The sequence below is a fragment of the Monopterus albus genome, unplaced genomic scaffold, assembly GCF_001952655.1.
Source record: "Monopterus albus unplaced genomic scaffold, M_albus_1.0 scaffold145.1, whole genome shotgun sequence".
In the NCBI taxonomy this organism is placed as follows: Eukaryota; Metazoa; Chordata; class Actinopteri; order Synbranchiformes; family Synbranchidae; genus Monopterus; species Monopterus albus.
In genome coordinates, this window is record NW_018128025.1 from 423,381 (window position 1) to 436,340 (window position 12,960).

A 12,960-nucleotide genomic window follows, 5' to 3' on the forward strand; every position below is an offset into this window, starting at 1 on the left:
CATGCCCAGAAAGAGCACTACTGATGCAATTTTTGCTCTGAGAATGTTAATGGAGAAGTATAGAGATGGCCAGAAGGAGCTGCATTGCGTCTTTGTGGATTTAGAGAAAGCATACGACAGGTCAGACAGTAATCTCCGTGGACATTGATGTTTGCAGATGACATTGTGATCTGTAGTGAGAGCAGAGAGCAGGTGGAGGAACACCTGGAAAGGTGGAGGTCTGCTCTGGAAAGAAGAGGAATGAAAGTCAGTCGTGGTAAAACAGAATACATGTGTATGAACAAGAGGGAGGGAAGTGGAACAGTGTGTATGAATGAGAGGGAGGGAAGTGGAACAATGTGTGAGGAGTGTTGTGTGACAGAAGAGTGTCAGCAAGAATCAAAGGAAAGGTGTACAAGACAGTAGTGAGACCAGCTATGCTGTATGGGTTAGAGACTGTAGCAGTGAGGAAAAGACAAGAGGCAGAGATGGAGGTAGCAGAGATGAGGATGTTGAGGTTCTCTTTAGGAGTGACCAGGATGGACAGGATTAGGAATGAGCACATCAGAGGGACAGCTCAGGTCAGCTGTTTTGGGGACAAGGTCAGAGAGGCCAGATTGAGATGGTTTGGACATGTGCAGAGGAGGGATAGTGGTTATATTGGTAGAAGGATGTTGGAGATGGAGCTGCCAGGCAAGAGGTCAAGAGGAAGGCCAAAGAGGAGATATATGGATGTGCTAAAAGAGGACATGAAGTTAATTGGTGTGAGAGTAGAGGATGCCGAGGATAGAGTTAGGTGGAAACAGATGATTTGCTGGGACGACCCCTAACGGGAACAGCCGAAAGAAGAAGAAGAAGAAGAAGAAGAAGATACACACATACATCGAGTTTTCTTAGTCTTCAGAACATCATGCCTAAGGCTTCTGTTTGTCCTTTAAGAGCAGGATTCACATTCATAGAGTGAATCATGCCATTCAACATGCAAGTTGTTACATTATTTGTGTCTTCCCCTATTTCTACATTTTCTATTCATTACTCAAAGCGCTGACCAGAGCAGCACAACCATCCTAACCACACATCACACAATTCAAAAAAAGAATACAGAATTTCAGAGAGATTTCATTGAAATAGACTAAATGACAAGATAATTATCCCATAGCTAGCAAGGATGCAACTTCAAAACCATGTCAGCACTCCTTATCAAAGCCGCTTTGGTCATTTTACTGCAGTGACTTAGCTGTTTGTATATTAAGCTACGTAAGTTCACATTCTGTGGTCCTAGATTAGATTCATATCCAATCTCTGACTGTATATATATAACAGTACTGTCCTCACTTTTAAATAAAATATTAGACAAAATCTAAAATGGCTCTCAAAATATATGCTGCCTTTCATATAACATTGGTGTTTTTTACAAAAACATAATATACTGTTAAATAAGTGGTAGAAGTTGTTTCCAGCACTGGAGTTACTAATTAAGCCTTAATGCCTTTCTTAGAAGAAAAGCCATTGTTTCAGGGTCACTGCTTCATTTTAGCTTAAATCTCCCATTCAGGGGCAAAGTGTTGCATAATTCTCCATTCTCTGCTTCACACTGGACAGGCCAGGGTCACACAACTGTCTGTCTGATTTATTTTCTGCTCTCTTATGTTAAGTCCCTAAGATGGTGTCAGGAACACACAGAGGGAAGTAATGTCAGGGATTTAATAACATAATCCCTACAACCTCATCATAACAGCAGGGAAGATGTCTTTGGAGTCTAAATTAAAAACAACAAAAAAAATAAAGCCACACTCTTCTTGTTCCTAGTTTCTTCTGTTAATTAATTTTCCCCTGCTGCTGCTGTCCCTGCATATGTATGGTGTCACTATCTCTGCCTGGAAGAAATATTTACATTGCAATGAAATAATGGCTCTTACTTTGCTTTGTCTGTTTTGTTTGGTTAGCGCTTTTGCTTCAATCTATAAAAACATGGTTTTGCACGCAAGGTTTACATAGATTTTTTCAGAGTCCTGGCATTGATTGGAGATGCAATTTGCCAACCTCTGAAATCCTTTAGACCAATTTCCATATACTTCTTGCTTGAATAACAAACAGTAAGCGGGGAGTGGAATAATATATTCTAATAACGTTGAGCACGAGACACTTTGTGGCCAGAAATAAAGTCTACTGCATTAACCTCCTCTTGTATTAAAGAGTGGCTATAATGTTGCTCTTACTATATAGTTTGTGATTGCACAGCTGCATTGAAACAAATGTTATCATTTGTCTGCAATTACTTTTCAGGTGAATAATACAGAGCTATCTGTGAGTATGAATGTATCTGAATGCTGTGATTAGAGCCTTATTAAATATGTTCTAGCTTTGGTGAATTATGCAGGCAAACACAGCCTTATCAAATAAGTCATTATACAGCCTGAATGCCTAGAGCCTTTTGATGTCAACTGTTTGTGTTATGTAAAATCACAAAGCAGGCATGCATTCGCAGAGTGGCATTTTGCTTCCAATAGTCATCCATTTTGTTCAGAATAATAAAACTGTCATGCATTTCATTCTCCTCACATGTCTGGGCCTGGCTCGCACTCCAGGCAAAATGAACACAGAGAACATTCTTAGCCAATAGCTGTTAACCCTTCATCTGACCTGGGAGACTTATGGGAACCTCATATACTCACACACATTTATAGTAGGTCCTTTTTTTATGTGGGGAGAGATATCAGCCTGACTGAGTGTTATTGAGACTCAGAGGACTACACGCACTCAAGCACACACACACACACACACACACACACACACACACACAGGTACCATAGCTAAAGGAGTAGGAGTAGGACACAACCTTGAAAAAGTTCAGTTCTCTGGGGAATCTCCCTGAATGGCCTGTTTGCAAGAGCAGAACAATTGCTTGTTCACTCCATCTTTTTATCCCTCTCTCCACCCTTCCATCTATCCATGAAAAGGATAATTGCCAAATATGTTACACACAAGGAATTTGTTTCCAGTACAGAACCGATGGCAGCCATCTACAGTTCCTACTCAACCAATGGATCTAACCATTGGGGGCAACTTGGGGGTTCAGTGTCTTGCCCAAGGACACTTCGACACCTGGACTGCAGGCCCCGAGATTCAAACCTCCAACTCTCCGGTTGGGAGATGACTGCTCTACCTACTGATCCAGAGTCGCCCCCTCTCTCCACCCTTCCATCTATCCATGGAAAAGGAGTAACAAATGATACCCTTGGTATTAATCTACTCTATTATAAATTAAAGCGAACTATTCCATAATGTATTCTTGTTTTTGAACATTAACTCAATGCACTGGGTTACAACACACAAAATGTCTATGTGTGTCTTTACAGGCTTTACAACACAAATGCAAAACACACTGGCTCATACTCAGGCAAATAAGTCATAAGTCAAAATTACAAACAAACAAAAAAATGTGGCAGGGTGAAAAACTGTGAGAAGAGTTTTATTGTCTTTCTTACTTTGAATGATGTTGACGCCCATCAGCAACGACTTCATCACTCCACTCACATTTCTAAGATTTGTTTTGTAAAAAGTTCATCTTAAAAAGTCATGTAAGGTTATCTCCACTAAGGTACATTTCCATCCATAATGAGGCTCAAGCACTGAGCAGAATAATAAGGACTGTGCCCTCAGATATCAGCATATCAGATCTTACTCCAACATTTTCCACTATAAGTGATGTCTTGCTTATGGAGCTTGTTTGTCCATCCTCATGTCATGGAGTAAGACAATGAACAGAGATCATACAGCTGCTGATATAAGAGCTGACCAGTCAAATGTTACTGGGATTTTGTAACACAGTGTTATACTGTATATTATATGTACTGTATGTTTCTGAAGCTGTGAAGGATCCTATATTTACTTCTGCTAGCTTTCCTATTTCCTGTATAGTTTCCTTGTTTTACCTTTTCTTTACTGCCATGTTGATTTAAAACAAATTCAGGCCTCAGCTGTATTGGACCACAGCAAAATGAATAGACCCATCACCCGTGCTGTGATATATTCTCTCTCACTCTAGTCTTTCTCCCTCTCTCTTGCTGGCTAGGTTCTGTCCTTGGCTCAACCTGCCCCCAAAACGAGTATACATTTGCATGCATTAGCGCTCTCCTGTGGCTCACCCGCTACCCGCTGTGCCGTCGAGGCTGATTAATGATCCGAGTGTGCCACTTCTCACAGCAGCCGAACAGACCGCATGCCTGTGCTCTCATCAAACATCCAGATTTTTCATTTTTCATTTTGTTTGTTGCCATAAAAACATAAAACATATGCTTACCTACATGCATGCAAGCACTTACAATTTACATGCATGCCTGTATTTTATATGCACACATTAATTCACATCTGTACTGTATACACTTATGCACATACATGCCTATATGTGATGCAGGTAACATCTCACAGCTTGCACATTTCATCCCAGTATATTTTGTGATAGCAATAAGAGAAACTAATGAATAAAAGCTTTCTACATCAATGAATTCACCTGCAGAGAGCACTGCCTTGGGCTCTGATATCTTAAATATGATCACATAACTTTTCCAAAAATACATTGCTTAGTAATTGAGAGCACCATCTACCCGGCACATCACCTTTCATTTAAAATGTAGAAATAAACCAGACCATGTAGAGGAGAGAAAGTTTCTGAATCAGGATCAAAGACAGTTTATTCACCCTGTACAAAGACTGCATATGAGATTGTCCTGGTGACATTGCCTAAGTAGTAGAGCAGCATCATACACTCATGATAAGGGACAGGGCAACCTTAAATGCACTGCAGGAGAAGAGTATTGGATATGTTGCACACTGGTCAGAAGCCTGTAGCTTACATGTAATCTTATAAAAACACATTAAAGCATTAAATCTCCTTGAGTCAAGATGCTTGGCATAGAGAGTGGATGTAGCCACTGTCCAACAGTGGACCAACTGGACCAGTGTGCCATGACACAGCATAACTGAGTAGAATGACATTTTATGGGAAATGTAAATTGACAAACTATTTTATTAACAACTACTTTTGGTCTGTGATAGAGCCAGATTGTGTATTTAAAATTTTGAACATCATATTACAAATTGAAATACTAGTTAATGCAATACCTCAAATATATTGTAGCTTTAGGATGTTGAAGCTACATGCAAAAACAAACATTCCTCAGGCATGGGGAGTAGGTAATGTGACAATCCTGACAAATTGACCAACTACAGTGGTCATTTGGAACAGCAGTTCATGCTGCTGTGTTTATTAAACCTCTGACATTTACTCCAAAGCAGAGGAGAATGCTGTGGGAAAAATTATCTTATTAAAGCTTGGTGAGTGTAAAATAAAGTCTTGATACCAACTCTGAAAGTTGTTACACATTTATTCCATGCAGGGAAGGGGCAGTCTTCGTACAGAGTGCTAACAGTAACAGTCTGAAGAGAGAGGCTCCCAGAGGGCTACATCTCTTCTTATACATACACATACAAATGCAGCAAACAAGTTATCTGGTTCAGCATTCACACAGGCATGTTTATCTCTACAAATGTGCTGACACAGTAAACTGTCTAGTGTCACAAGAACACAAATAACTACATAGAATAACTACATAACAACAGCCAATACACTAAAAAAGGTGTGCTGATATAAATTTCCCATTACAAGAGGAGGATGAAAGGGAATAGAGATGGGAAGGACCGATAGCATGGAAGATTGGGGGTAGCCGTGGAAACCCTTCATGCTTATGCCCATGCGTGAGCTGCCATTGGTAGAACACTTGCTGTGTTCCTGCTAAGGATTACGTCGTCTGGTGTAAGGAAGACACTTCTCATGTTCTCTCCCTCCTTTCTCTTCTCAGTTTCTCTCTTACAGTGGCTGTCTCCCACAAGCAGTGCAGAGGATTGCTTGCTCTGATGGAATCCCCCACCCCATTGCCTTTTCACAAGGAGGGCAGAGAGAAAGAGAATAAGAATGTGAGGGAGAAGAGAAGTCATATAAATACTTTTGTCTTTAGTCATGCGATTGTGTTTATCATGGAGGTTCTGTTAGTGCCACTAACACACTGGCCACATCTAGTCTTCCCTGTGTTTGCATACAGTGCAATCAGCCTGCTTGTGATCACTCTCCCCATCTCCAGTGTCACAGATACTCTATGATAATCTCAGACTCAGTTGAACCCTGTGCACTGGTGGTAAATCAGTATGTCTGTGATTTTATTTGTGTGCTTAGAGCTGTGAAAAAAACAACATACCGTTACATCCCGCTCTTTTTCATTTGCATTTATAAAAAGGTTTACGTGCCGTATTTCGGTTAGTGTTCTACAAGGCCAGAGCTGATAACAGAGTTTAAAAAGTTGACTTGAGCAGGTTGAAATGGCCACTTAGCTCATGCTCTTTAGACAGTACTGTGTAATGTCACACAACATTGTCATGGTAATAGGAGTGTTGTAGGTACAGTTCAGTGTGTGAGACTTTAATTAAAACTGCTCTGTTACCATGGCAAAGACTTTATTTAGCTAAGTATTCCAGTGTTAATCATGAAGCGCTCTGAAATGCGAGGCTCATAGAGCTGTTCACAGATAAATCAGTCATTCCCATTGATGAAGCATCTGCTCAAGAATAATTATCATGCAACCACTCTGTGGATCCTTTCCATCTATTCTAATTCTGTGATATGAGCCTGCTAATCTTTCACAATCCATCTTATTTTTGCATTAGAATCATTTTTTATCAAAGGATAATTGGAATGACACATCATACAAGACCTTACAGTAAACTTCACTTCACTTATCATTATCTACTCACCAAGAAAAGAGTTTTAAAAAAGTAGAGATATTTGTAGTACAGCAAATGAAAGGGGATCTGAGATCTTTGATGGTTCTGAATCAAGACTTTGAAACTGTCATGATAATCCTAAAAATGAACTCAGGTTGTGCCAAAAATCGCTGTCACCTTGATGTTTCCTTTGCCCATATCAGCAGCATTAAATTATAAAATGTTATTTTGTGAACATCTTTTTTTTCTCTGCATCTTTACTTTACACAGGGAATATTTGATAGTGAAAGGTCATGAAAACAACAAGAATTCTGTTAATTACACACACACGCAAAAAAAAACAACTTGTATTTTGCTTTTGGATGTGAGCTTGTAGGGTGTGTGTGTGTGTGTGTGTGTGTGTGTGTGTGTTTGGTGTATGATCAAGTATGTCTGTGGGTGTTGCTTTTGCAAATATTTGACATGTGTGTGTGCCTGAAGGTGTACACATCACAGGCAGTGAAACAGAAAGCAACAAAGCCAGCGGGAAAAAATAAATAAAGTAGGACTGAAGAAGAAAGAAAGGCAGGAAGGTGTGCAAAATCCAAGTATCTCTTTTCCATCGATTCAATGCAAAGGCAGTCACCATAGCAACACAACAGTCCCACTGTAAGTGTCTTTCACTCTCCGCCCCCTCCATCTCTGCTCACCAACTATGTATATAGGGTTCTGGTGATACTGAGCAATTATGATGTTTTCACTGATGAAGTGTTAACAGGCAGGCTTCCACAGCTTTCCATTCATTTAATTTAAATTTTAATATAGTGAGTTTCTTTTAGTTCAGAAAAGGAAGTCTTATTAAATGTTCTTTTACCTAACCTGATGAGAAAGGAGGAAAAGTTCACCAATGGTTATGAGGAAGGGTGAGTGGAGCTCAGTTGCATGTTTTTATTGGGGATAAAAAAGAGTGTGTGTAGGACTGAAAAAAGAAAGGAAGGAGATGTCAGTGAGAGAGAGAGAGAAAGTGGTGAACCTGTTAATCACATAAGCTGACAGCAGCAGGCTGAGGTGCTGTTTCCTCTTGTCTGTCACTCAAGCTAAAATCAATTGGTGTATAAAGCAATGAGGGAAACTGGACTTGGGCAGCCCGTTCTTTCCTTTGAACACACACACACACACACACACACACACACACACACACAAGGATGCACAGAAGCACCATTTCCCTCCAACTCTCTCTCCCTTCTCAGTTTCTTTTACTGTACTGACACACACACACACTTAGTGTGACACATACCATCCTCTCACATTTCACTGGACTCATAGCTAGTGAACCAAGAAAAGGGATAATAGCTGCTTCCTTGAGATGTAATTTCTCCTCAGTAAAGAGAATTTTGATGTACATTATGTGATATATGTGATTTTAAAAAAAGCTGTCAAAGTCATAATTATTTTCTTTTTTTCTTTTACTAAATTCTGATGGTGTGGGGAATGAGTTATGTGAATGCTCACAGGATGGGTGGTATGCATCTAGTGTGGTAGTTGTAGTGTAGAAAGAGGGCTTATACCCTCTTGCTCTGAGCTACTGCCGCTGTCTAGCCCTTTTTGAGTGAAAAGGAGGCCGAGTGCGTAAGTCCTCCCTGATAGTACATAGCCTCTCCACCATCAGGACCCTAGAAAAAAACTTAGAAAAAAAGAAAGGACTGAAATACCATCGAGGGGGATAAATATCTCTGGCTCAACACCAGTCAGTCAGAACTGATGAAGCCTCTTGGATGAGAGGTAAAACGTCTTCAACCTAGAAATCTAAGTCCAGTTTTTTCAGTTTACTATGACCTGGATGACTGAGAATCTGCACAGACATCAGGCCTCTTCATGGCACCACACATCAACTGGGTACCTTGCGGCCCCAGGCTAAATAGCTAGGGATCTTGGAGGAGCTTGGCCCCCAGCGGTAAGGTGTGCAGGCCCACCAGTGTGTGGACAAGCCCTGGTACCTACCAACCAAGCCCCATCTATGGGTTAAATAGACAGCAACCATGCTGTAAATGGTGAGTGATCTGTACACTCAGCAGAGGAGGGACATGGAAGTCCCCAGTGGCAAGGAGGCACAATGGCACCCAATGGTCAGCAGAATACATACCTGGTGGAACTCACAAAGGGCGGAGGACGATAGCCATCCCAACGGCCAGAGCAGTGCTGAGGGGAGTTGCATCCCCAGTACTTAACAGCATTGATAGGCTTAATGATGGCAAAACCAACAGGAGTGACTGTTGGTAAAGCCATTGTGGGCCGACTTAGATGTCGACCGGAAAGAATGAGTGAGTGAAATTCTGATGCATTCTAGACATTTTATCCCCTTCTGTTTATATGTCTGAGTGTACGATCCTGCTCACAACTAAGGTTTAACAGGTCTGACATTGCTTTTTGAACATACTGTATGTTATTATGGAAACTGTCAGGAACGATGCGTAAAGCTGCCGATTATGTTGAGGTGAACTCAATTAAAATGCCAGACAAGTAAAGGCGGACACTGTTTCTTTAATATGCACACTAGCAATGAACAACATGATAAAAAAAAGCTACTTAAACAAGAAACACACTCACAGGTCCGTAACACAGTCCAGGGTCAGAACCAGCAAAACTCACACAACCAAGGGATCCAAAACGAAATGTCAGAGAGGGAAGTCCGATAATCAAATACACAGAAAACAGTCTGAATCAGGAGAGCAAGGCAGTACTAGTCAAAAACAATCCAGGGTCAGAACAGGAAATACAGGCACAAGAAAAAACACTGGAAAGTCAGAGCTGGAGTCTAGAAGAAAAAAACAAAACCCCAAAAGACAAAACCACCGAGCCCACAAACAACAGAGTCCAAAAGCAAAGACAGGGGAAACCGGGACCAAACAGGCAAAAAAAAAAAACCCACAGTTCAAGTCCATGTGATGCCCACAAACAACAAACAGGGCACCACCACTCACAAGGCGATTCTGCAGAACAGGGTGGCAGACAGAAATTCCTAGAGGCCGCTCGGGAGGGCGGCCACAGGACCAGGCAGGAAATCGGAGAGGCTGTTCGGGAGGGCGGCCGCAGGGCCAGGCTGGGGAGCAGAGAAGCCGCTCAGGAGGACGACCTCAGCACCAGGCTGGGGAACAGAGAGGCCGTTCCGGAGAACGGGAGCTAGGAGAAGGGGGCACCTTCACTGTCAGCGAAAAACTCTGGAACTAGGAGAAGTGGGGTGGCATGGCTGGTGACTCCCTCTGGAGGAAGGACAGGGGTGGCATTGCAGCTATCGACCCACCAGGGAACAGGGGCAGCGTCGACGTCATCATTGGTGCACCCCTCAGGAAGAAGGGCAGAGGTGGTGTCGAGGCCGTCAACCCTCCAGGGATCAAGAACAGGACCAGCGTTGACGTCGTCCAACCCCTCAGGACCAGAAGTGACAGCCCCTGTTGGCGTGTCCTCGTCGGCGCACTGACGATCTGGGACCCTGGCGTGCAAACTATAGGGTTAATATAGCAAAACTATCATCAACCTACTGTATGCAGGTAGAAACTGGAAGAACACTTTCTGCCATTAATTACACTCAATGCATTTTTAGAAATGCCAGATCAAACTTTTTAAAAGATGTGAGGCAATGAATACATAAATTTCTATCATATCACATTATATTTCACACTGGTCCTACATGTAACAAGAAGACAAGACAAGCCTTTTATTTTTGCATATGTTTTCTATTCCTCTTCTGAGTAGGAAAATCATGAGTATGCTGCTTATTCTGTCAAGTACTTTTGTATGAAGTGTAATGAATTTTTTGCCTCTTTGCTCCAGCAACATGTAGGACTGTGGGAGGCATCTACATGTAATTCCAAATCAAGTATCATCAACAATCCGAGATATAATAAAATTTTAGAAAATATTTGCTTTTGGTTTGTATACAAATACTACATTCATTGCAGTATGGATACTGCCATTACAGACCAACAAGATACGCCAAAACCAAACTCAAAAAAAAAAAAACAAATAGAAAAAGACCTCTTCTACGGATTCAAGCGATCTACAGACGACAGACATTAAGGTCAGTGTTTTTGTGTCCATCAATAAAAAACGCGATTTACTGTTCACACTGCATGAGGAAATAAAAGAACTCCGGACAAGACTTGAATTCGCTTACAATTACATTGAAAAGTTAGAACAGTCAAACAACTCTCTCCAAGTATCCGTCAAAACCCTGAGCGAAAAAATGGACTTCATCATGAAATAAAACAGAATAATGAAAGAAACGATACCGGACATTCAAACCAGAAACATGTGTGATAACCTGATTTTTACCGGCATTCCAGAACAATCACCTGACAACCCCGAAACACAGATTAAGGACTTTATGAAAAATCAACTAAAAATCCCACTGGACACAGTCAACATGATCACCTTTCACCATGTACACTGCCTTGGATCATGTTCAAACAAAACACCCCGACCAATAATACCCAAACTGGAACATAATGAACGGCGCAAAATTCTCTACCCCATTATGAAACAACACAGACAAAACAATAAGTTGGACAAATTATTCATTGAAGGACAGCTTTACTAGGACTCTAATGTCACTCCATGGCTCTTCTGATCTCCCACATTACATCTATACATATCTTTCCTCCCTCCATCAGTCATTATTGCGAATTGACCTTTTTTTCATAAGCAATTCACTAACCCAACATGTAACTAAAACCATAATTCATTCAATTATAATCAGTGACCACGCTCCAATGTTGCTCAAATTAAATACTAAAATCCCTCTTAAACCCTTTAAAATATGGTACTTTAACACATCATTGCTTCAAGATGCACACTTGGACAGTTATATTAAAAAAGAGTGGACATTCTTTCTGGAGATTAACAACTCTCCAGGAACCTCACCCTCTCTACTATGGGAAACAGGAAAAGCAGTAATTAGAGGAAAAATAATATCATATTCATCATACAAGAAAAAACAGCAACAAGAATTGGAAAACAATTTGGAACTAAAAACAACTGACAGAATCATATTCAAATAACCCTACTGAACAAATAAAGAATGAATTGACCCACCTCAAAACTCAACTTGAAAGTATTATATACAAAAAATGCAATTCCTAAACCATCCATCCATTTTCCAAACCGCTTAGTCCCAAACAGGGTCACGGGGGCTGGAGCCAATCCCAGCTAGCTGCAGGCGAGAGTCGGGGTACACCCTGGACAGGTCGCCAGTCCAGTGCAGGGCTCAGTTCCTAATCCAACAATTCAAATACAAACAGTTTCAATATAGTAACAAAACAGGCAAATCAACTACAATGTAAAAAAGAAAAGGCGATCATTACATCCATACTTGACTCTGCAGGTGAAACTGTTAGAAAAACCTAGTTCTTTTGTTGGAAGTGCAAGAAATGAAGACAGAAGAGGACTGTATAAAATGAACAGAAAATTTAATCAAAGTGTGGGCATAGGTAAAACAAAGCAGCGCTGGGATCAGAGCTCCTGCAGGAAATCCATTCTCTGAACCCCAAGTTATGTTTTCTGGTTACATTTATCTTCTCAGGCGGAGACCGTCCTGTACAGAGGTATGACATTTCATGCTTTGTAATCCTATTGGCCGTTTGCGTGAGTAAGTCAACCTCTCCTTCATGTCAGTTTACAGTACCTGTGTTCGAAACCAAATGTGTGTGAGTGTTGTAATTTTCAGGTGGTAGCTAGCAATTTGACTACTGAACAATTGGTTGTCTGCGCTGCAGACCTCCTACTGTATCTGCGTAGGCCATTACAGGACAAAGCAGGACCTAGTGTGTATGCTAAACGGGCCAGGTGGTCATCTCAGGTTGTAGGCCCCCTGTCTCTGCAAGATACTACATGAACAAGCAGAACTTGGAATGTGCTATGCGGGCCTATGTGAAGATGCAAAACAGGTCAACAGGTCTGTGTTAAAATGTAAAATAGGCCATCTGGTTACCTGAAGGTACAGACTTCATGTCTTCACAAAATTACAGCATACAGTTCCAAAGTTTCAACTCAGTAGAATTTGGCAGTCATCAATACAGTTTTAATATACAGTGGGTACAGAAAGTAATCAGACCCCCTTAAATTTTTCACTCTTTGTTATATTGCAGCCATATGCTAAAATCATTTAAGTTCATTTTTTTCCTCATTAATGTACACACAGCACCCCATATTGACAGAAAAACACAGAAT

At 41.0% G+C, this 12,960-nt stretch overlaps 1 protein-coding gene across 1 annotated transcript in view; it reads right to left on the reverse strand.

The window, feature by feature from the left end:
- Positions 1-9,915: 9,915 nt before the first annotated feature.
- The window catches only part of ppp1r3aa (protein phosphatase 1, regulatory subunit 3Aa), a 32,282-nt gene continuing 29,237 nt past the window's right edge, over positions 9,916-12,960 (reverse strand). Inside the window, exon 6 of the mRNA XM_020614372.1 lies at positions 9,916-10,237. Within this exon, the coding sequence (XP_020470028.1) occupies positions 9,916-10,237 (322 nt within the window). The remainder of the gene's footprint in view (positions 10,238-12,960) is intronic.